Source organism: Pecten maximus, chromosome 10 (assembly GCF_902652985.1).
Source record: "Pecten maximus chromosome 10, xPecMax1.1, whole genome shotgun sequence".
NCBI lineage: Eukaryota > Metazoa > Mollusca > Bivalvia > Pectinida > Pectinidae > Pecten > Pecten maximus.
Genome location: NC_047024.1, coordinates 6,265,001 through 6,288,360, shown reverse-complemented (window position 1 = coordinate 6,288,360; position 23,360 = coordinate 6,265,001). Strand labels below are relative to the sequence as shown.

The 23,360-nt window shown below is 36.1% G+C and overlaps 1 protein-coding gene across 2 annotated transcripts; it reads right to left on the bottom strand.

Moving 5' to 3' along the window:
• Positions 1-1,829: 1,829 nt before the first annotated feature.
• On the bottom strand, positions 1,830-6,984 carry LOC117336743 (ETS-related transcription factor Elf-5-like). 2 transcript variants are annotated; one of them, XM_033897362.1, is made up of 10 exons: positions 6,853-6,984; positions 5,820-5,898; positions 5,475-5,646; positions 4,899-5,159; positions 4,580-4,708; positions 4,222-4,362; positions 3,900-4,094; positions 3,550-3,745; positions 3,032-3,155; positions 1,830-2,404 (listed from the first exon to the last, which is right to left on the bottom strand). In XM_033897362.1, the coding sequence occupies exons 2-9, from the start codon at positions 5,844-5,846 to the stop codon at positions 3,047-3,049; spliced, it is 1,230 nt and encodes a 409-aa protein (XP_033753253.1). In that variant the 5' UTR covers positions 5,847-5,898; positions 6,853-6,984; the 3' UTR covers positions 1,830-2,404; positions 3,032-3,046. The 2 variants fall into 2 exon arrangements, with proteins under 2 accessions (XP_033753253.1, XP_033753254.1); XM_033897363.1 differs by lacking the exon at positions 3,032-3,155.
• Between the last annotated feature and the right edge of the window lie 16,376 nt (positions 6,985-23,360).

Sequence of the window (23,360 nt, the reverse complement as noted above, 5' to 3'; positions counted from 1 at the left end):
GGTATGATTCTAATTAATTTCAATGGAATGAGCTTTGAGGTCAGTACTAAAGTAGATACAGCTGAATATCAGGAAAATGCAATCTTTTTAGGAGGGAGACTGTCTTTATTTTAACAGTGCTTCATTAAGTTGTTTGGACATGAAGAATCACTGCCTTTAACTATTTATTGCGGAACTTTCACGCACCATTTCTGTGTGAAATGGTGTTGTTTGCCTTAATTTATTCTCACAAACCTTGCAGGTGCGTCCCCATTTTGTGACCTGCCATGATAAACCTTCTAATACATGCGTTTTCCAGGCAGGTTTTTATTTATGGTATCCTTTATATACATTTTTAGTGTTTTATTGTACACATATCAATCAGTTTTGTTTTCCCTCTCCATTCTGTAAATAATTTTACGGTGATAACCTTTTATATCATTCCACATAAGAGCATTATTGATAAAAGATAAACTTTCAAGAAAACCGATACATCACGCACACGTTCAAAGTCTGCATACATGAGATCACGTGTCATGACAGTGGTTATATGTACCCTAGTCCATACCAGGATAACTAATGTTACCCCAGTCCATCTGATGATGATGTGTCGTCATGACGACTGTTGCCCCAGACAGTCTGATGATGACCTGTCGTCAAGATTACTGTTACCCCGGCTCATGTAATAATGACCTGTCGTCAGGACGACTGTTACCCCGGCCCATGTAATAATGACCTGTCGTCATGACTACTGTTACCCCAGCCCGTGTGATGATGATGTGTCGTTATGACGTTGGCTACCCCAGACCATGTGATGATGATGTGTCGTTATGACGTTGGCTACCCCAGACCATGTGATGATGATGTGTCGTCATGACTACTGTTAACCCAGCCCGTGTGATGATGTGTCGTCATGACGACTGTTACCCCAGACCATGTGATGATGATGTGTCGTCACGACGTTGGCTACCCCAGCACACTCGACCATTAAGAAGAACGTGTGGTCGATGTTCTATGTGGTTAACCACTTACCCCGGGCCAAACACTCCCAGAGTTAGTGCATTAATATGATCCAACTACGTGGGACATAACAACATCTAACCCATCCAGCCTTGTCCAATAATTTTTACTGGGTTTGTCTTTTTTCATTTTGTTACAGAAAACAGGATTTCTCACACCAAGACGATTATATAGTCCAAATAATTTGCGTGTAAACTTATAGCAACAAAAATGAAAATAAACTGCCAAAATATCGTTTGGAACTGGAAGTTATAGAGAATACCTATAACCAGATAGCTAATATAGGTTATATTGCCAATCGCCATAACTAACTTCAACAAATTATAACAATATACATTTGTTTTAGGTATTTCATATTTATTCATATAAACTTACAAAAATATAATATCAAATATATAACATTTTAACAACATTTAACAAAATCACAAATAAATAAATTAGTGAGAAAGAACAACATGGTACATTATGTAGCTTATCTTGCACGAAAATTGTAGTTTAGTGTACATTGTTCACCGATGGGACTAAATCTTAGAACTGAAGACTTCGTCCTCTAAGTCATTGCCGTTTGCACTGACTAATACTGAATAATGGATGTCGGATGATATGATGAATGTTCTGAAATTAATCGCCACTTGTAAAGCAGAATGAATCACTCCCTAACACAGATACTCACTAAACGACCGGGAAATTATCGGTCATTCCAACAAACAACTTAGAACTCTAAGTAACTTTGTAAAGCTAAAATATACTATATTTGTATGAACACATATTTTGATATTGATTATCATATTAAATTCCTACAAGCTTTATATACTATATATAGTATTCTACTAGAGTTCATATTCACTCTCCTGCACAGCTTATTTCCTTGTGGTGAGTTTGCTATGCCAGTACTTGGCGAGGTCACGAGAAACACTAATGACGATGATCTTGGCGAGGTCACGAGAAACACTAATGACGATAATGAGTAAGTCCTTGTATCACAGGTATGCTTGTCAAACACAATAATCTCAGTTTCCATTTAATGGCTCTACGTCGTTCTTTGATTGTCGTCAACTTACACCGGAATTGCGATGAAATTGCACTGTTGCATTGATTGCTGCAATCGTATAAAGAAATCCCTTGGGAATGTTCTCAAATCTAGCCGGTAGCTTTGAAAGCCGAATACGAATGTCCAGCTTATAGAGATATCCGGGTTCCATGGACGCGGGACTGTCCAGTGGAGATTTACTGGCCACCACAATCGGGTAGTGGGGGTTTGGAGTTTCCGGTACTATGGGTAGTACGCTGGAGAAGAGTCGCGCATGCGTGATCTCAGTCCTTCCAGCCGTGGGAATTGGATCCGAACTTGTATACGAGTCTCCGGCCGTCAACACGGTCAAGTATGCCTCGCTTATAGTAATACCTGAAGAAACGTAATAAAATGGAAATTATTGTAAACATCTCTTTATACATTATTATTATCATAATTAAATCATCCATGCATGAACTGATTAACCCGTCACAATCTAACATGCAGCACATTAGTACATGTATTAAATTATCGCTTTAATTTTCAAATGATTCTTGAAAAGTTGCTCGAAAGCATTTATAATTGATTAATTACTTTAATTAAATTTCTTTTCTGATAACATATTTTTAAATTATTACTATTATTTTTTTTTTCATTTCAATAAATATACGATTTATGTTAGCAGAAAATTATTATTACAATATTTCATTAGAAAAGCAAATTTGAAAATAGTGAAAGATAATTAAATAAAGGCAAGTTATAAAAGATAAAAAGAAATAAGTGTTAAAGAAATATAAATGTTAAAATAAAGAAAGAAGGTAACAATCAGTAGCGATAATTTTTTAAAGTGTTAAAAGGTTAGAATTAAGGGTTAGATAGGAGGTTAGTAAGATATAAAGAAACGTACATCAACGATAGCGAAATAGAAAAGCAAACAGGAGTTCATACTCAAAGCTAATAAGCTCATAAGTGAGGAAAAGAATCAAGAAAAGGGAAGATAATTTGTGGAATGGTATTAACCTAAGCGATCCCAGTCTACACTGCTTTCCAACCGAAAGCTTTGGGGCCGAACCGGAAACACAATTTCTTCGGGAATTTCCCATTTTTGGGTACACCAGCAAAATAATCTGCAGATCTGCAAAACCTGTTGTACAAAAATAATGGCTCTGTTAAAACATCATCAAGTGCCCAGTAACCAAACATTGCAGCTACTACTCGGCTGACTGGTCCGTCATATTTACAGCTATAGATTCACCACAGTTACATACACTTTTGTATGTATGGTTTAACCATTTATTGCATGCATACTACTATATAATATTGTAAACCTGTCACCAATAATCGCCATGATATATATATATATTATATACACTATAAGTAAACCTTCCACCACTAACATCACTAATCGAGGCTACTAGTATATCGACGGACAACACAATACAATTAATGCACATGCCAACAAAACTTTCAGATAAACAGGAAGTACTGAAAGAGAAAATTTAGCGACGAACAGTTATACAACATGTAATTCAACGTACCTCATGGCTCTACTGAGTTTCTCGTACGTCATTCCAGGGTTGCTTTTCTTCCTTCCCCACATTTGTGCCACGGCTTCTGATTGGACAAATCGGAACACCCCTGATTCTTTATCTTCCCATTTCAGGAGACTTGGGTTTAGCTGGGGATCTTTTAACAAGTCGCGGATGAATTCCCACAAATGATTTCCTTTTGAGCCTGCGAGAAAAAAAAATAATAATATTAATCTAATACGGGTCCAATTGTGAGAAATATAGAAAAGTTGATAATTTCTGAACATTTTGTAACCAAGCAATAAGTGATAAAAAGCGTGATAGTTAAGTCATAAGTAATACATGTTTTATAAACTTACATTGGCCGTGTTTTCTGCCCCTGTTTGATTTGCCATCCTCACTCTCAAAGCCTCCGTCACTGGACGAGGTACTGCCGTGAGACCGCCGTGATGGTGCTTTCTTCTTTGGCTCCTTCTTAACAACAACAACAACATCAGCCTCTTCGTCGGAAAACAATTGCGATGGGAGCCGGGAGTCGCATTCACTTTCTGCTTCTACGAATTGTAAAACAATATATATCAATAAATGAACGTAAATCCAAAAATTTCTAAAATGAGATGAGAACGGATGATAATATTGATTTCCTTTATTAGTGAGTGTTATATACAGGAAACAACCTACCTCCACTGATGTAGCCTTGGTCAGTTCGGTCCACTTGGATGTCCATATCATCATCAAAGTCATACCAGGCGCCTGCGATGTTCACTTTTGGGACGCCATCTTGGATTTCTAGCATGGTATCCAGGTTGTTGTCAAGCATTTCTGATAGGCAAAGTATGAATTTGTTAGATAAATAAAAAAAATGTTGAAAATGAATTATTCGCTTAAATTCGTATTAACTATTTTCACCTTTTATAATTATTCTAATTGTTATAAATTAATTGCTTTGTATTTACCTCTATTTTCTATAATTATCACTATCGAATTGATGACACCTGTCTTGTGCTACAATTTTGTGTACTTTTAAAGGTAAACCTACCACTGGTTTGAGCATCGCTGACTTCCATATCTGGTATGGTTTGTGGAAGAGAGAACAGTTCCCTGGGGAAGTTTAGACTAACGCTGTCACCTGTAGTGGGGTCGACTGAGGCCGGAGGCATAAATTTAGCTGTAAATCAAACAAGCAATGTGTAAGTAGAGATTTAAACATAGATTAGTCAGGTAATATTTATACATAAAATAAAAACTACCCAAAACCTAGATAAATAACAGAAATAAAAGGACTATAGTTACAAATTATTGACATTTTATTTTTTTGATAATATGTATCTGGTTTATGTAAATATATATCGCCTTACCTTCATTAAATATTTGTCGGAAAAGCTCGAAGTAGTAGGAGCCATACTCGGGGTCTCTCTCTATAAAATCCTGTTGGGACATTTGACATAGTTTTTGCCCTGTAATTGTCTGGAAATTTTCTCCTCGGAGTCTGGCAACATCCAGATGATTTTCGGCAGCCACAAAATATATCCAGTCAAGAACCTCGTTATTGTTCCAATGCTCGGGGTGCTTCTCTGTCCAGCTCTTCATGTTCTTATCCTCAAACGAGCAGACATATTCTAAACATAAAAATAAAATATTTAAACATTTAGCAGGTGACACATATAGTATTAACATGTCGTTTTAGGCGATTAATATTAATATATTAATGCAGTTTCATTTATTGTTCATAAGACAATTGAATATTATATCTAATTAATTAATACACACATACTTACATGGTGTTATGAGAGTTACAACGATTATAAAATTATATTATTTAGATTACCTTGTTTGTATAATTAGCTGGTATAATAGGTAGACTTATTTTGATAATTAACTCGTATTACCAAGAACATATTTTTGTATAATTAGATGGTTTCATTTGGTTTTACCTTGCTTGAATCCCTCAAAGGTGTCTGTTAAATCCATAAATGTTTTGTTGCTAATACTGGAGACATCGGATTCGCCCATCACATATTCAGACACTTTTTCAAGTTTCACGTCGCATGGTTCGTACAAGGAAATATTGTCCATATCAAATTCCGGAGTGAAAGTTTCTGTCAACTGAAGTGGAAATAATAAAATATTAGCTTGCTACAAATATATGATGTACTACTTAATCCAATTCATATACAAATAATAAACTGAACAAATTCTTAAGAGATCAAACTCAATTATTTGCGACTTTTTTAAACTTATAGTTTATAAATAAAAGTATAAAATATGAATATACTTACAGCTTGTGTAGGACAGGAGACAGCCATCTGTACCAAATGATTCTGTATCCAAGAATACTGAACTGTGTTTCCTTGGTTTCTGCAATAGTTAACAGCAGATTGATAATAATGACACTGTTGTCCGTACATTGTGAATCCTTTATAATCTCCTTATCAAGTGGAGATGGTTTCACTCTCAAGTCACTTAGCCAAATGATACATAGGTCAAGTGAGGAAACGCTTTTATATCTAGTGTGTAGGAGGCGGGGACATGGATTTCATGTAAGTGCAAATTGACCCAAGGGTATATGTGAGTCGTGAGCGGTCAAGACTTTCGTCAACACCCCTTTAAATTCATTCGGTATACCAAGTAAGCAAGGTGCATCCTCAGGCTAATTAATTCAAATGCATAGTGGAATCTGTCATCGCTGTCGATCACTAAGGTGATCGATGATATGACGAGAGATCAGTTGGTACCTTGTAGGTCTAGCCTTTCCCTACAGAAGGCGACGCAACGCTAACATAACCCGGTGTAAACATAGGCCCCGCAGACAAGATGGTAATGATATCAAACGCTCTACCGTCTAGGCGACAATTTGTTTAGATAATGGTAGGCATTTATGGAGTTTGTATCACTTGGAATGTATTAAATATCCATCAAGCTAAATAAACTTTAAAGTGTCATAACTAAATATTACAGACGACAAGACAAGAACATTATGGTAAGATGACACTATGGAAACTACAATACATCAATGCTATAGATGTCACTGTACCCTGTATCCTATCAGCTTTCATCAAAATATTACTGAAATATTTTCTACACGGAACAAATGCGTAAATGTTTGCATATTATGATGTTAAAAAAAATTAAGTAAATGCAGGAAAAATAATAAATTTGTATTGTTCATCTTTTATCTAATAATGCAATTAAAAAAATAAACGAAAGGAAAATAATTATAAATGAAATGAAAACCTAATTCGAATCCGCCAACCAAAATATATTAATACAATAATACATAATTAACTAAATTATTGTATTATGTACACTTACCAAATCAAGAGCTGCAGTTGCACAACTACTTGCTATGAATAATTCTTCAATACACTAATACACCATAGATACACAGACTGTCACTCTGTCGCTATCACACAATGTTATGGTTAACTTGGCCTCGTGTACCTGATTAAATACACAGATACATCACGTGGCGCAGGAATAAAAAGGTGGTGGCTTCACTGAATCGTATACTGGATATATAGGGAATTTCCCTTTTCTGCCGTCTCTGCCGTGATTGGCCACTCATACGGTGACGTTCATGCGTACTCATTTCATCCTATATCTAGGTCATTGATTAAAACGGCCTGAGAACCATGCTCCATTGTTTCATTAACACACACAGTGGTTATATGGTAAACTAATACATAGCTGCCCAATCTAGTCCTGTCATATCAATCTAATAACAATGCTAAAATGTTATTGTTGTTTTTTATAACGCAACGAAGTTAATTATCAACAAGCGATATGCATATGTGTATGTGTATACATGTGTATTGATTCTAGAGACATGCAGGGATCATTGTCTACTGCAAAACGCTAGAATATGGAATATCATTAAAACGTGAAACAAACCACCATAGGGCCAATATTTATCGTGGAATTTTTGCGTTACGAACTGGTGGAGACTTGAATGACAACACATCTGCGTGTTTCGGTCGATATCTAGAAAGATGCATGCTTGTAGTGATATCCAAGTCGACATTCAGTAAGCCTGTCGCTGTCTAGGTTAATAACATATGGACTCCAGTCGGTATCTAGTGCATCTTTTAGTCTTTTTGATTAGTGCATGTATAGTTTTTCCTTTTAGTATAAAGTATATATAAGTTCTCCTTTGTTACAGTTTTATTATGTGTATACTATATACTATAAGTCCTGTCTGTTAAGTATCTAATATTTCTTTTAATGATTCGTCTCTTGTTAGACTCAGCTAGTCTCTAAACATAATTCCCGTCTACCACATTTTTTTAATATCATAAATCCATGACGGATAAAAGTGGATATGGTAAATGAACACAAATATTGGACCAATAAAGTAAACATTATATCAGACCAATAAAGTAAACATTATATCATAAGGCCAAAGGTGTTGCACACCTGTTGATATACAACAGACATACATCGCTACACTTTTAGGGTCAATGTATCCATATTTGGTTAGCAATGTTCCATGTAAATATATGCATAGGTATGTAAATAACTGCTTTACATACTAAAAAATTGTATATTTTATTGAGAATGTAACGATCTACAATATATATATGACCTGACTGCAAAGTCGCAGCAGATATACATTGTACAACGTGTACACACTTTTGGCCCCTGGCATCATTGACGAGTCCTAGAACGACGAAACAGCTGTATGATGCAATTTCATATTCATTATTCGGCATGGTTGACATTCAATTGCCTTTTGTACAATTATAGTCAACTGTGTGTGCGTGTTGTATCCTTGTTTTCATCCCAGTCTCTGACACTTAGGAACATCCCGTGGTCTTTTGTATATATACTTATGATCAAATGGTTGTTCCTCGTTTTAGTTTGACTTATTCTCTTGTCAATACAGAAAACAACAGAGCATGTGGAATATGTTCAAATAACCCCATGTGATGTTATTTTATATCTGTTCATTAAGCCTCATATTATATTATTTTGCATCTGTTCAATAAACCCAATGTAAGATTATTTTATATCTGTTCAATAAACTCCATATAAGGTTATAATATATCTGTTCAATAAATCCCTTATAAGGTTATTGTATATTTGTTCAATAAATAATGTTTGATAATTTTTTTTCAATAGAATTGTCAACTGTGCAACTATATCTACGGCCACATGCCTTGAATCAAGAACAAGGATTCAATGCATTGATGAAGTGTGGGGTTATTTCAAAAAGATAAGTTCAATCAAAAATAAAGAGCCAAAATTCTTGGGAAAATGATATTGCATTATCCAAGTCAGCTGTTCATAATACAGAACATATATGCGTACTAATTATATTCGATGTTATTTCTATTTGTAAATCTCAATTTGTATTGACAAATGCTAATATGGTGTGTGTTATTTGAATGTTTTATAGCACTGGTGAATTGTTGCACACCGATTATGGTTCGGTGTTAGCACTCGCTACCAGTAATTAGTTTTACCTATGCATACATTTGGTACCAGTAATTAGTATTACCTATTTATGCATTTGGTAACAGTAATTGATATTACCTATGTATACATTTGGTACCAGTAATTAGTATTAACTATGTATACATTTGGTACCAGTAATTAGTTTTACCTATGTATATCAGAATGACGTTAGCCTTGGTGATCACATGAATGCAGTGTTGCATCAAGCATATAGTGGAATAGGTTTAATGTATGAAATGATATTTTTTCCCATGATAAGTGTTTAAATAATCTAATAAACTCTTTAACTTGAAGGTAACTTATCATATTGACACACAAATAAGGAAATCTGTTCACGATATTGGAAAGCAACCAGTTCGGTTAAGTCTGATCATACCTTGGAATCCCCATTTCCCTGTATAAACATTCCTTATTCAGGACAATATAGAAATTAAACAGGTCAGTACATCAATAAAAGTATTAAATTTTTCCATGAAGTATTTGGGAAACCCATTTAAAATATATTATAAGATGTTAATAGTGCCCTGTAAAATACAAAGCAACACCTAATCTGCAGACATCGCTGTTCACGTGTCACGAATCCAGGGACGAAAATAGACGGGTATTTCCCTCCGATTTTGTGCTTGTCACTATGCCAAATATTTGCCAATAAAACCTCACCGGGGTGTTATATTACATTTCAGGGTAGACAACATTAAAAGTCATCTATCAAACCGCTGTCCTAGATTCCCGCCGCATATACCGATTGAATAGCTGATAACTACCTACATGGTATTTCCCATGTTATCATGAAATGGAATTTAAAACTACAGTAGTTTTTTTGGCATGTAGCGTTATCAATACAGTTTAGATTAACAGCATGAACTTATCACTGGTAGGTAGGGGAGATGGGTGTCTTAAAAGTAAAACTTAGGTGGCGATTGGTATCTAACTTATCCAACAGAAACTGAATATATCCGTCTCATCTAGACTGATCTTATACAGTAAAGTATATAATTTTACTTAAATGGCATAGATATTTGGTATCTAACATTGTCAGGCATATTATAAGATTTTAGTATTCGAAAATAGAAAAATAGATTTTTACCATAACTTTATTTTGAAATAACACTATTCTAGCAAATGTAAGCAATGCTATTGTATATGGATATGGGATACTAGAAATAATTTGCATCTTACAAATTAACTGAGCTTACCAGTAGATGTTTTTGCATAATTATAACATAACCTGGGCCCAGTTGTTCAAAATGTGATTAGTTTATTTACTTGATTAATGATTATCTTAGTTCACCTTTACTTGTGGGTATTCCTTAAAATAGACAGGACATTTTGTCAAGTTACTTTGATGATTTTAGAATGATTTTATCAGATTTTTAAAATGTTTAACACAATGTTTACCCTAATCATCTTTTAGAACAAGTGGGCCCTGGTATTAGCTGATAGTCTGATGTGTTCAAAGATCTAGTTTGGGTAAATTTTGTGAAATGATGTAAGGCGAGCAAATGTCGTCACAAACTGTCAAATACAACTCATGTTTACCACATTGATATCGAACTTTAATGATGTGAACTAATACTAAAATAACTATCAACTAATACAGTCACAAGATTTCTATATTAACATCAAAATTTAATCGAGTTAATTCCATATAGTCACAAGCTTTCGATATTAACATCAAATTTAATGAAAATTAAATGAACATGAAAGAACAAATGTTCTGATTAAACAATGATGATGACGTAGGATGACAGGACAGAATTAGATATTTCTCTGTAGCATGTGTATCTTTATTGATGAATTGATCGGAGTGTTTAAAAACATATATGGATCCTGTACACTTAAAGTTTCAAATCGTACATGTATAGCATTATAATTGTGGAAGATTGCTTACAAAACAGCCGTAGGGATAGATTAGATATAAAAATCGTAAATTGCCTCCAGGTAAATCTAACGTGTATACAATGTAGACTGTGGTTAGGTTATCTTGGTGATATCTTACATCTACCTGACTTATATGTATCTAAATACTGACATTCGGACAGCTGTTGGCAGAATTATGTGCATAAAAGTACCCGTATCGGTTACAAGCATCTTAAGATAATGGTAGATAAGAGATAGTTCCTCCAAATCGATACAGTGTCATTTTTATTTCACATTTAGAAGAAATTAACTTACATATACTACATTTACATCAATCTATATATAACACCCTTTGTGTTCACCATTGTTTTATGTTATGATACCCTCTTTACCAAATATCATTTATTTGTTATAATACCCTATATACCAATAATTATTCATTTGTTATAATACCCTCTATACCCACAATTATTAATTTGTTATAATACCCTCTATACCTACCATTATTTATTTGTTATAATACCCTCTATACCCAGCATTATTTATTTGTTATAATACCCTCTATACCCACCATTATTTATTTGTTATAATACCCTCTATACCTACCATTATTTATTTGTTATAATACTCTCTATACCTACCATTATTTATTTGTTATAATACCCTCTATACCCACCATTATATATTTGTTATAATATCCTCTATACCCACCATTATTTATTTGTTATAATACCCTCTATACCCACCATTATATATTTGTTATAATACCCTCTATACCCACCATTATTTATTTGTTATAATACCCTCTATACCCACCATTATTTATTTGTTATAATACCCTCTATACCCACCATTATATATTTGTTATAATACCCTCTATACCCACCATTATTTATTTGTTATAATATCCTCTATACCCACCATTATATATTTGTTATAATACCCTCTATACCCACCATTATATATTTGTTATAATATCCTCTATACCCAACATTATTTATTTGTTATAATACCTTCTATACCCAACATTATTTATTTGTTATAATACCTTCTATACCCAACATTATTTATTTGTTATAATACCTTCTATACCCAACATTATTTATATGTTATAATACCCTCTATACCTACCATTATTTATTTGTTATAATACCCTCTATACCCACCATTATTTAATGTTATAATACCCTCTATACCCACCATTATTTATTTGTTATTATACCCTCTATACCACCATTATATATTTGTTATAATACCCTCTATACCCACCATTATTTATTTGTTATAATACCCTCTATGTTTAACAGTATGTATTTGTTATAATACCCTCTATACCCAACATTATTTATTTGTTATAATACCTTCTATACCCAACATTATTTATATGTTATAATACCCTCTATACCTACCATTATTTATTTGTTATAATACCCTCTATACCCACCATTATTTATTTGTTGTAATACCCTCTATACCACCATTATTTATTTGTTATTATACCCTCTATACCACCATTATATATTTGTTATAATACCTTCTATACCCACCATTATTTATTTGTTATAATACCCTCTATACCCACCATTATTTATTTGTTATAATACCCTCTATGTTTAACAGTATGTATTTGTTAAAATATCCTCTATACCCAACATTATATATTTGTTATAATACCCTCTATGTTTAACAGTATTTATTTTTTTAAATATCCTCTATACCAACCATTATTTATTTTTCTTATAATACCCTCTATACCCACCATTATTTATTTGTTATAATACCCTCTATACCCACCATTATTTATTTGTTATAATACCCTCTATGTTCATCATTGTTCACCATATTTTATTTGTTATAATTCTTTCCATGCTCACCATTATTAATAGGTATGGTCTCGTGTAAGCTACCTGTTACAGGTATGGTCTCATGTAAGTTATCCGTTACAGGTATGGTCTCGTGTAAGTTACCTCTTACAGGTATGGTCTCGTGTAAGTTTTCCGTTATAGGTATGGTCTCGTGTAACTTGCCTGATTTGGTTCTGCCAGGTGATCTCATTGTGCGAGATGATGAGTAATTTGATATAAGGGAGACACTTTCAAATCGACCTGCACGGTATTAGCATATTCCTATCCATCAATATCTGCACATCATTGTATTAGATAATATGCCTGTCTTAAGTTCGGCATGTCTAGAATGTTTTGTTTTTTTCTTCTTTTTCTTGTCCATTGTGTCCATTGTTGGTAAAAAGTACCAATATAGCCACTGGAATTTATCAATAATATGCAATAAAATCATTTGTTAGATTCATTAAGACAACTTTACTTGTTTTCGCGTTATTTCACACATTTGAATTCTGTATTGGATTGAACGATTCACCTGGTCGCTTGGTAATACTATCTGTTGTTGATTTGAATGAGATTAAACCCTAAGGAAATAGATACGGTTCAAACAATGGCGTTTCAAATACAAGAATAAACTTGAAAAGTTTCATTCCAGCTTCAATTATGCTATGTTTTTATCTTTTCTCCTTTTCATCGAAAGGCAACGCGTGAGATTTGGGAATTCTTGTTGAAAAGCATCCAGACAAAAGAGTATTTATCATACAAATAGAGGCACTTGATCGTTTAACCTTTTGACCTGGTCACTTGTAAAACTTTCCCCTATTAATAATTCACAGAAGTCATTTGGCTTCCGAGAATGTTGTTCAATAATCGCCAGGGTTCTTACAAATAGGGTGTATACACCCATTGTGCATACAATCCCGAATAATCGCATTATCGCTCTATATTTAGTCCTGTATGTCAAGATCGGTTTGGATCCTGGCCAAGAAAATTTTACAAAATTCCCCTTTTCAGTACGTACTCGAGTTTATTTATTTACTCATGCAAAGTATTTGTTATGTTACTTGTAAAACCATTCAAGAAAATGTGCAGATTGTCGGCGAGATTATCAAGTAAGAAACGCTACTCCAGTCCAGGAGGTCTGTATGTACACATGTGCTCAAGTGAATACACACATGCGTATATTTTGTATCTGTATATATGGGGGAAATTTGATGTAATGTATTATTGAGCCATATAAAAGGTACATCATGGTACTGCATCCTTTGTAGATACTATGGTGGGGATAGGAAGTGTTTATAAATCGTTAGTTGATATATAATACACTAAAGACAACGCAAAATATTTAAAAGATAGTTAATTTCCCCTCAATAGGCCTTATAAAAAGCTCACATTCCAAGGACAGCCATTGTGTTGACGGGCGATTTGATTGGCTGCACTGTTAGCCAATGAAAATGCAGGTCCCCAGCAATTATTGATTTGCGTGGCCTAGAATAGGTTTGAGAGTACACTGAGGTGTAGTGGAGGGTAACGGTGGCGTATATAGTGGTGACTGGTAAAACAGTAAGGTTATTTATAACCACGCATATCTAGGGACATGGCTACTGTGTCACACTCGGCTGGTGTATTTATATACGGGAGTGGGAGATCTTGTGTGACAAGCAGTCCATAGCTTACTGCATGTGCACACTCAATTCTCATATACTGATCATTGTTTCATTAAAGATATGGATTACACTGATGGTCAATGAACTAATTGATGTAAATTATAATTATTGTTTTGTTAATCGCAATAAATCCAAATTCAATTTAAAGTTAAAGTTCATCGAATCAATAAATGGAACCTGAGCAACTAAATAATTAGTACAATCAATATAATATTGATATAAACCAATATGTAGTGAGAGTCAGCAAGGTAGGAAAGAAACAGCTATATGAGGCATGGTAGTCAACATTTGGTGCATATTTATCCCAGGTATAATTAACACCTGTCTGTAGTACAACCCTTTGTTCTCGGAGATGCGTCAAACATATGTCAATGATAGCGCTCTTGTTTTACGTCGACGTATATGTACATATTAATACATGAGCATTGTTAGCATATCTGTAGACGAAGATTATCAAACGTAATATGCTACAATACTAACAACAGAATCTTTTAAAAGAAGAAAACAAATTATTTTCTTTGGAGAAGCTGTACAAAGCTACAGATGTCGGACATAAATATTCTCCTGGTAACGTAGGTAGTAACAAAGTAAACGCCCGAGTACTGCTGTCTTGGTGATCGGTTTATGTCAGGTAAGATGGTAAGATTTTGAGCGATGGTAGGATCTAGCTGAATCATCGTACATGTCTTTTAAGAAAAACCCTAACAACACAACAGTTATGTACAACGGTAAAGTATTTGTAGAACTTTATAAACATATCACGTGGTAAATTACGTAGACATATATAACAAAGTAGTTACAAAGTAATATCTAATGGTTAATTAACATCATAAACTAAAATAATTAAGTAAAACATATTTATTGCATTTTTGCCAGTGAAATATAGAAATTTATCAAACTAATAAAACTTATATTTTCACTGCAGCGATGAGCAGTGAAATATAAGATTTTGCAGTGAAAATATAAGATTTTGCCGTTTTTGACCTTTGTATTCACCTCATTGAAACTTGCCGATTTTCCAACCGAAGCGGAGATAGATAAATTGGTTATTTTGCTGTATTTCTGAAATTTTCAGACTAGTTTTTGACAAAATACTCACTTGAGGTTAGCTATTCATGCACAGATTCTCCTATAACAGCAGAAAACGCTTAAATTGCGTTGATCAGTCCTTTCAAAATGGCGCCGTCGAGTTGACATGGAGTAACGTCACAAAGAAATGACGTCATTACTGATTCCCGCACCTTTTGACGCTATTAATTTTTCTATGTTTTTAATTCGTAACTCGTATGACAGAAAATATCGATATTCTGTCATACTCGTGAAATATATGTTATATTAAACGGGAAACCATTCAATATCCTCTATATAACAAAGTAGTTACAAAGTAATATATAATGGTTAATTAGCATCATAAACTAAAATAACTACGTAAACACATATAACAAAGTAATTACAAAGTAATATATAATGGTTAATTTACATCATTAACTAAAATAGCTACGTTATCACATATAACAGAGTACATGTAAATACTTAGTGATTATACCTCATTTTGACTGCGTATACGGTAGTATGCCCGCAGTTGGCAACGAACATTTCCTATGGTTAGCGCGTTAGCCGTTTCGGTGTTATCATTATTCGAGAGCTGTTATTTTACTATCGTTTCGGTGTTATCATTATTAGAGAGCTGTTATTTTACTATCGTTTCGGTGTTATCATTATTAGAGCGCTGTTATTTTACCATCGTTCCGGTGTTATCATTATTAAAGAGCTATTATTTTACCATCTGTCCGGTGTAATCATTATTAAAGAGCTATTATTTTACCATCGTTTCGGTATTATTATTATTAGAGCGCTGTTATTTTACCATCGTTTCGGTGTTATCATTATTAGAGCGCTGTTATTTTACCATCGTTTCGGTGTTATCATTATTAGAGCGCTGTTATTTTACCATCGTTTCGGTGTTGTCATTATTAGAGAGCTGTTATTTTACCGTCGTTTCGGTGTTATCATTATTAAAGAGCTATTATTTTACCATCTGTCCGGTGTAATCATTATTAAAGAGCTATTATTTTACCATCGTTTCGGTGTTATCATGATGTTAATTAACCATTAAACATTGTATATTACTTTGTAATTACTTTGGAATATGTGTCTACGTTGCTGTTTTAGTTTATGATGTTGATTAACCTTTATATATTACTTTGATGGATTGTTAGGCAGTTGGATTACTGGTGACTGGGCTGGACTTTGATGGATTGTTAGGCAGTTGGATTACTGGTGACTGGGCTGGACTTTGATGGATTGTTAGGCAGTTGGATTACTGGTGACTGGGCTGGACTTTGATGGATTGTTAGGCAGTTGGATTACTGGTGACTGGGCTGGACTTTGATGGTTTGTTAGACAGTTGGATTACTGGTGACTGGGTTGGACTGTGATGGTTTGTTAGACAGTTGGATTACTGGTGACTGGGTTGGACTGTGATGGTTTGTTAGACAGTTGGATTACTGGTGACTGGGTTGGACTGTGATGGTTTGTTAGACAGTTGGATTACTTGTGACTGAGCTGGACTTTGATGGTTTGTTAGACAGTTGGATTACTGGTGACTGGGCTGGGCTTTGTTGGTTTGTTAGACAGTTGGATTACTGGTGATGACTGGGCTGGACTTTGTTGGTTTGTTAGACAATTGGATTACTGGTGACTGGGTTGGACTTTGTTGGTTTGTTAGACAGTTGGATTACTGGTGACTGGGTTGGACTTTGTTGGTTTGTTAGACAGTTGGATTACTGGTGACTGGGCTGGACTGTGATGGTTTGTTAGACAGTTGGATTACTGGTGACACGGCTGGACTTTGTTGGTTTGTTAGACAGTTGGATTACTGGTGACTGGGCTGGGCTTTGTTGGTTTGTTAGACAGTTGGATTACTGGTGACTGGGTTGGACTGTGATGGTTTGTTAGACAGTTGGATTACTGGTGACTGGGCTGGACTTTGGTGGTTGGTTAGACAGTTTGATTACTGGTGACTGGGCTGGACTGTGATGGTTTGTTAGACAGTTGGATTACTGGTGACACGGCTGGACTTTGTTGGTTTGTTAGACAGTTGGATTACTGGTGACTGGGCTGGGCTTTGTTGGTTTGTTAGACAGTTGGATTACTGGTGATGACTGGGTTGGACTTTGTTGGTTGGTAAGACAGTTGGATTACTGGTGATGACTGGGCTGGACTTTGATGGTTTGTTAGACAGTTGGATTACTGGTGACTGGGCTGGGCTTTGTTGGTTTGTTAGACAGTTGGATTACTGGTGACTGGGCTGGATTTTGTTGGTTTGTTAGACAGTTGGATTACTGGTGGTGACTGGGTTGGACTTTATTGGTTTGTTAGGCAGTTGGATTACTGGTGACTGGGCTGGACTTTGTTGGTTTGTTAAACAGTTGGATTACTGGTGACTGGACTGGACTTTGTTGGTTTGTTAGACAGTTGGATTACTGGTGACTGGGTTGGACTTTGGTGGTTTGTTAGACAGTTTGATTACTGGTGACTGGGCTGGACTTTGTTGGTTTGTTAAACAGTTGGATTACTGGTGACTGGGCTGGACTTTGTTGGTTTGTTAGACAGTTGGATTACTGGTGACTGGGCTGGACATTGTTGGTTTGTTAGACAGTTGGATTACTGGTGACTGGGTTGGACTTTGGTGGTTGGTTAGACAGTTGGATTACTGGTGACTGGGCTGGACTTTGTTGGTTTGTTAGGCAGTTGGATTACTGGTGACTGGGCTGGACTTTGTTGGGTTGTTAGACAGTTGGATTACTGGTGACTGGGCTGGACTTTGTTGGTTTGTTAGACAGTTGGGTTACTGGTGACTGGGCTGGACTTTGTTGGTTTGTTAGACAGTTGGATTACTGGTGACTGGGCTGGACTTTGTTGGGTTGTTAGACAGTTGGATTACTGATGACTGGGCTGGACTTTGTTGGTTTGTTAGACAGTTGGATTACTGGTGATGACTGGGCTGGACTTTGGTGGTTTGTTAGACAGTTGGATTACTGGTGACTGGGCTGGACTTTGTTGGGTTGTTAGACAGTTGGATTACTGGTGACTGGGCTGGACTTTGTTGGTTTGTTAGACAGTTGGGTTACTGGTGACTGGGCTGGACTTTGTTGGTTTGTTAGACAGTTGGATTACTGATGACTGGGCTGGACTTTGTTGGTTTGTTAGACAGTTGGATTACTGGTGATGACTGGGCTGGACTTTGGTGGTTTGTTAGACAGTTGGATTACTGGTGACTGGGTTGGACTTTGATGGTTTGTTAGACAGTTGGGTTACTGGTGACTGGACTGGACTGTGATGGTTTGTTAGACAGTTGGATTACTGGTGATGACTGGGTTGGACTTTGATGGTTTGTTAGACAGTTGGATTACTGGTGACTGGGTTGGACTTTGATGGTTTGTTAGACAGTTGGGTTACTGGTGACTGGACTGGACTTTGTTGGTTTGTTAGACAGTTGGATTACTGGTGATGACTGGGCTGGACTTTGTTAGTTTGTTAGACAGTTGGATTACTGGTGACTGGGTTGGACTTTGTTGGGTTGTTAGACAGTTGGATTGCTGGTGACTGGGCTGGACTTTGGTGGTTTGTTATTCGGTTGGATTAGAATACAAAGTGTTTCCGAAAGTTAATTTAAAATAAGTTTTATTTACTGATAGTGGAGTTCGCGTGACTAAGTATATGTGGGTGTGTTAACGCTGGCAGTAATCCTACTCTTTCTGGAGTACTTTGTTCTTTCCATGCAATGTGTGTCTGTATGCAAAGCAATAGATGGCTGTGTCCAAATGAGGATCGACAGATCAAAACCCAAACACACTGACTGGGAAGGCAGAGAAGGCAATACAATACTCAGTGTACGAAGGCTTCGTAATCCTTTAAAGTACTTGAGATTAGATCAGACCAAACCTTTTATCCCCACTTACTTCAGTTCTTTGAGATTTCCGATGGTAGATACCAAGGTTGGACTTCAGGTTGATCGGGGTTTACCGTAATCTGTTGATAACGTTTTAATTCCTTCTAGTAATGACACGGTTCAGAATACTCATAGCTTTTGAATCCAATATGGAATATAATCAGAATTATGGCGGCTAATGTACCTCCCCATCTAGACTTTGAATGTAGTTTCCTTCGTTACCTCCTATTTATCAACAATTTAGGCATCACTGACGAGTCCTAGAAGGACGGACAGCTGTATGATGTCCCTGACATCACTGACGAGTCTTGTGGTGACAAAATAGCTGTATGGTGTCTCTAGAATCACTGACGAGACCTAAAAGAACGAAACAGCTGTGTGATGTCCCTAACGAGTCATGTGAGGACGACACAGTTGTATGATGTCCCTAACATCACTGACGGAGTAATGGGAGGACGAAACAGTTGTATGATGTCCCTAACATCACTAACGAGTCGTGTGCGGACGAAACAGCTGTATGATGTCCCTAACATCACTAAGGAGTCATGGGAGGACGACACAGTCGTATGATGTCCCTAACATCACTAAGGAGTCATGGGAGGACGAAACAGCTGTGTGAGGACGAAACAGCTGTGTGATGTCCCTAACATCACTAAGGAGTCATGGGAGGACGACACAGTTGTATGATGTCCCTAACATCACTGACGGAGTAATGGGAGGACGAAACAGCTGTGTGAGGACGAAACAGCTGTGTGATGTCCCTAACATCACTAAGGAGTCATGGGAGGACGACACAGCTGTATGATGTCCCTAACATCACTGACGAGTCATGTGAGGACGAAACAGCTGTGTGATGTCCCTAACATCACTAACGAGTCATGGGAGGACGACACAGCTGTGTGATGTCCCTAACATCACTGACGAGTCATGGGAGGACGACACAGTCATATGATGTCCCTAACATCACTGACGAGTCATGGGAGGACGAAACAGCTGTGTGATGTCCCTAACATCACTAACGAGTCATGGGAGGACGAAACAGCCGTCTGATGTCCCTAACATCACTGACGAGTCATGCGAGGACGACACAGCTGTATGATGTCCCTAACATCACTGACGTGTCATGTGAGGACGAGACAGCTGTATGACGCAGTTAAAGTTGTATTTTTTCTCTGCTGTATCTAACCCCAAAGTATTGAAATATGCTAATATCTTGTGATCGTTTTAAACAACCCTTACTAATTTGACACGTTGCTTTATTTAGAACGTAATCATGGTGAACATGTAAACAAATTTGATAGGGAAATGTAAATAGTCAAACAAATCAATATGTCCCTATCTCTATCACAAATAGTGTAAACATGAAGGTCTAGTACAAAAAACAAAATCGTTTTAGTGACAAATTGTCTCTCCTGAAAAATAAAAGGAGTAGTCAGGTTGTCACATGTCATGTAGTATTCATTTGTGTATGCTATAAAACAACAAAGTAACTCCAAATCAAAACTCTGAGATACACACCCATAGTGTATGTATTGTCGCTGATATTCTGAACTCTGAGACATACATGTGTATACACCCGCTGTGTACGCTAAATTCTGCCATTCTACTTCCTGTCTATAAACCATGCTGGCTGATCTCGGCCATTTCGGACTGTCGCATTGGACTTCCCGCCATGCGAAGAGCGACAGTGCGTCATGCGCTCTTGAAGAATGATCGTGCGCTACGCGAAGAGCGACAATGCGCCATGTGATAAAAATATCCTGCTAATGCGACAGCGCGACAGAATTTCTCACTGTCGCGTAATTTTGTCACTCCTGCTTGGCGCACTGTCACTCTTCGCTTGGCGCACTGTCACTCTTCGCTTGGCGCACTGTCGCTCTTCGCTTGGCGCACTGTCACTCCTCGCTTGGCGCATTGTCACTCTTCGCGCGGCGCTTGCATACTAACGATACTGTATGATTTTGGAAGATCATGATGAGATACAAGTTCTATTCCGATACTCCGATTAATAAAGATGTCGACATGGTATGCTGGGTAAGGGCAATCCTCGGGGACTGGAAATCTGTTATCAAGGCTAACCACCTACCAGTCATACAGGATCGTCACGTGACTATAAAACAACTTTACTTAAATGGAATAATGTGCAAATATTTACAGTGAAATTACATATCAAGAAATGGCGTCCAAATATTACCGGCAAGGATAGGTAAACATTTTGTATTTATACAAAAGGTATACTAGTACATATGAACAGAAGTGGTCGTACAGTCTTTGTCAAATCAGAGATCTATACTAGTTATATAGGTATCTGGTTACATACATACTATCTACAACTGAATAGTAGGCACAAAATTAGTGATAGATATCGGATCCATTCTTACTAAAGATATTGCAGATATACTGTAAATGCCAACGTTGACTAAACCCTGCCTGTACATATTTTATCAAAATTGGATTCGTTTGGAAAGATCAAGCCATGCTTCTGACTGAAACCCTTTAATCATACAATTGTATGTCATTTTGAAATCCTTAACACCCCTTCACTACATACTTTCTGCCTAATAATGTTTTGGGTATTTTTTATTTTTAACTGTCGAATTATGTTGCGAAAACGGACCTGTCTCGTTTGTATTGGATTCAGAAACATAAAAATCCACTGGTATGGAATAAGGAGACATCTATGCTCATCATTTTATTTAATAATCAGGAGCATTTATCCGAGAAAAGCGGACGACGACAGGAAAGAAGTGAAATGGGACAAGTTCACTTTGGATATTTCTGAATGAAAATAAGCTGAGGGCCATTACAAAATATACCGAGAATCCAATCGTAAGGCTGATGGAATTAGTCGTAAGGCTTGTGGAATTAAGTCAAAAGGCTTGTGGAATTAAATCGTAAGGCTTGTGGAATTAGTCGTAAGGCTTGTGGAATTAAGTCAAAAGGCTTGTGGAATTAGTCGTAAGGCTGGTTGAATTAAGTCAAAAGGCTTGTGGAATTAGTCGTAAGGCTGGTTGAATTAAGTCAAAAGGCTTGTGGAATTAGTCGTAAGGCTGGTTGAATTAAGTCGAAAGGCTTGTAGAATTAGTCGTAAGGCTGGTCGATTTAAGTTGAACGGCTTGTGGAATTAAGTTGAAAGGCTGGTGGAATTAAATCGTAAGACTGGTGGAATTAAATGGTAAGGCTGGTTGAATTAGTCGTAAAGCTGATCGAATTCAGTCGAAAAGTTGGCGGAATTCCTTATGAATTATCAATCTATTATCGGTGAGATCGCTTAGTAGGTTTGTTGGCGTCGCCAAATAGTGGATGATTGGTGACATGTGTGGCCCCTTGTACAAAACTGGTAAATGTACAAATTAAATACGCTCATTATCGAGTATCAAATTTCCTCTGTGAAGTTTATACCATATATTTTACTTAAACTACTGAATAAAAATGTTACCGTAACAATTCGATCCAAAGATGTACATACGTCTCTGTCTAATCAAGATAAAACAACACAAATATCTTTCTTTTCTTGAGATTGGTGTAGACATGTAAGAAGGGGACAAAAAAAAACATTGTTCTATTCTATTGTCGTAGGTAACGATATAATCTGGATCGGAGAGACCAATTTTTATATCTAAAGCCTTGTCATTATTACGTTATCTCATATTTGTCCTTTGAAGTCATGTATCCTTTGTAACGATGGAATCCCTGCACTATTCAAACGAATTGAAATGATGTATGTGTCTGGTAAATCTGCTGTGACAAATCACGTATTGGGCAATGGCGTTATATTCAATCTGCAACATGAAGTAATTCTGAATAATTCGTTAATATTTATGTACGGTTGACTATATCGGGAATATAAATATGCAATACGTCCCTGAATATATACATCCACTATATAAAAGTGCACCATTTACATATGCAGCATATATTCCACAGTCTTAAAGGAGAGTGCTAGCCGTTATATACAAAGTGAATCATTATTTACACTGTAGGATTTACAATTGAAAGTTGAAGCGCTAGGTCAGAGATTCGGTTATTTATGTGTATGTTGTG

Excerpts from the sequence above, each read along its gene's own strand:
- LOC117336743 (XM_033897362.1), bottom strand. The coding sequence starts at position 5,846 with ATGGCTGTCTCCTGTCCTACACAAGCT. Across the intron at positions 5,647-5,819 it reads TCTCCTGTCCTACACAAGCT|TTGACAGAAACTTTCACTCC; the intron begins GTAAGTATATTC and ends TTTCCACTTCAG. Across the intron at positions 4,709-4,898 it reads CCGACAAATATTTAATGAAG|CTAAATTTATGCCTCCGGCC; the intron begins GTAAGGCGATAT and ends TTTGATTTACAG.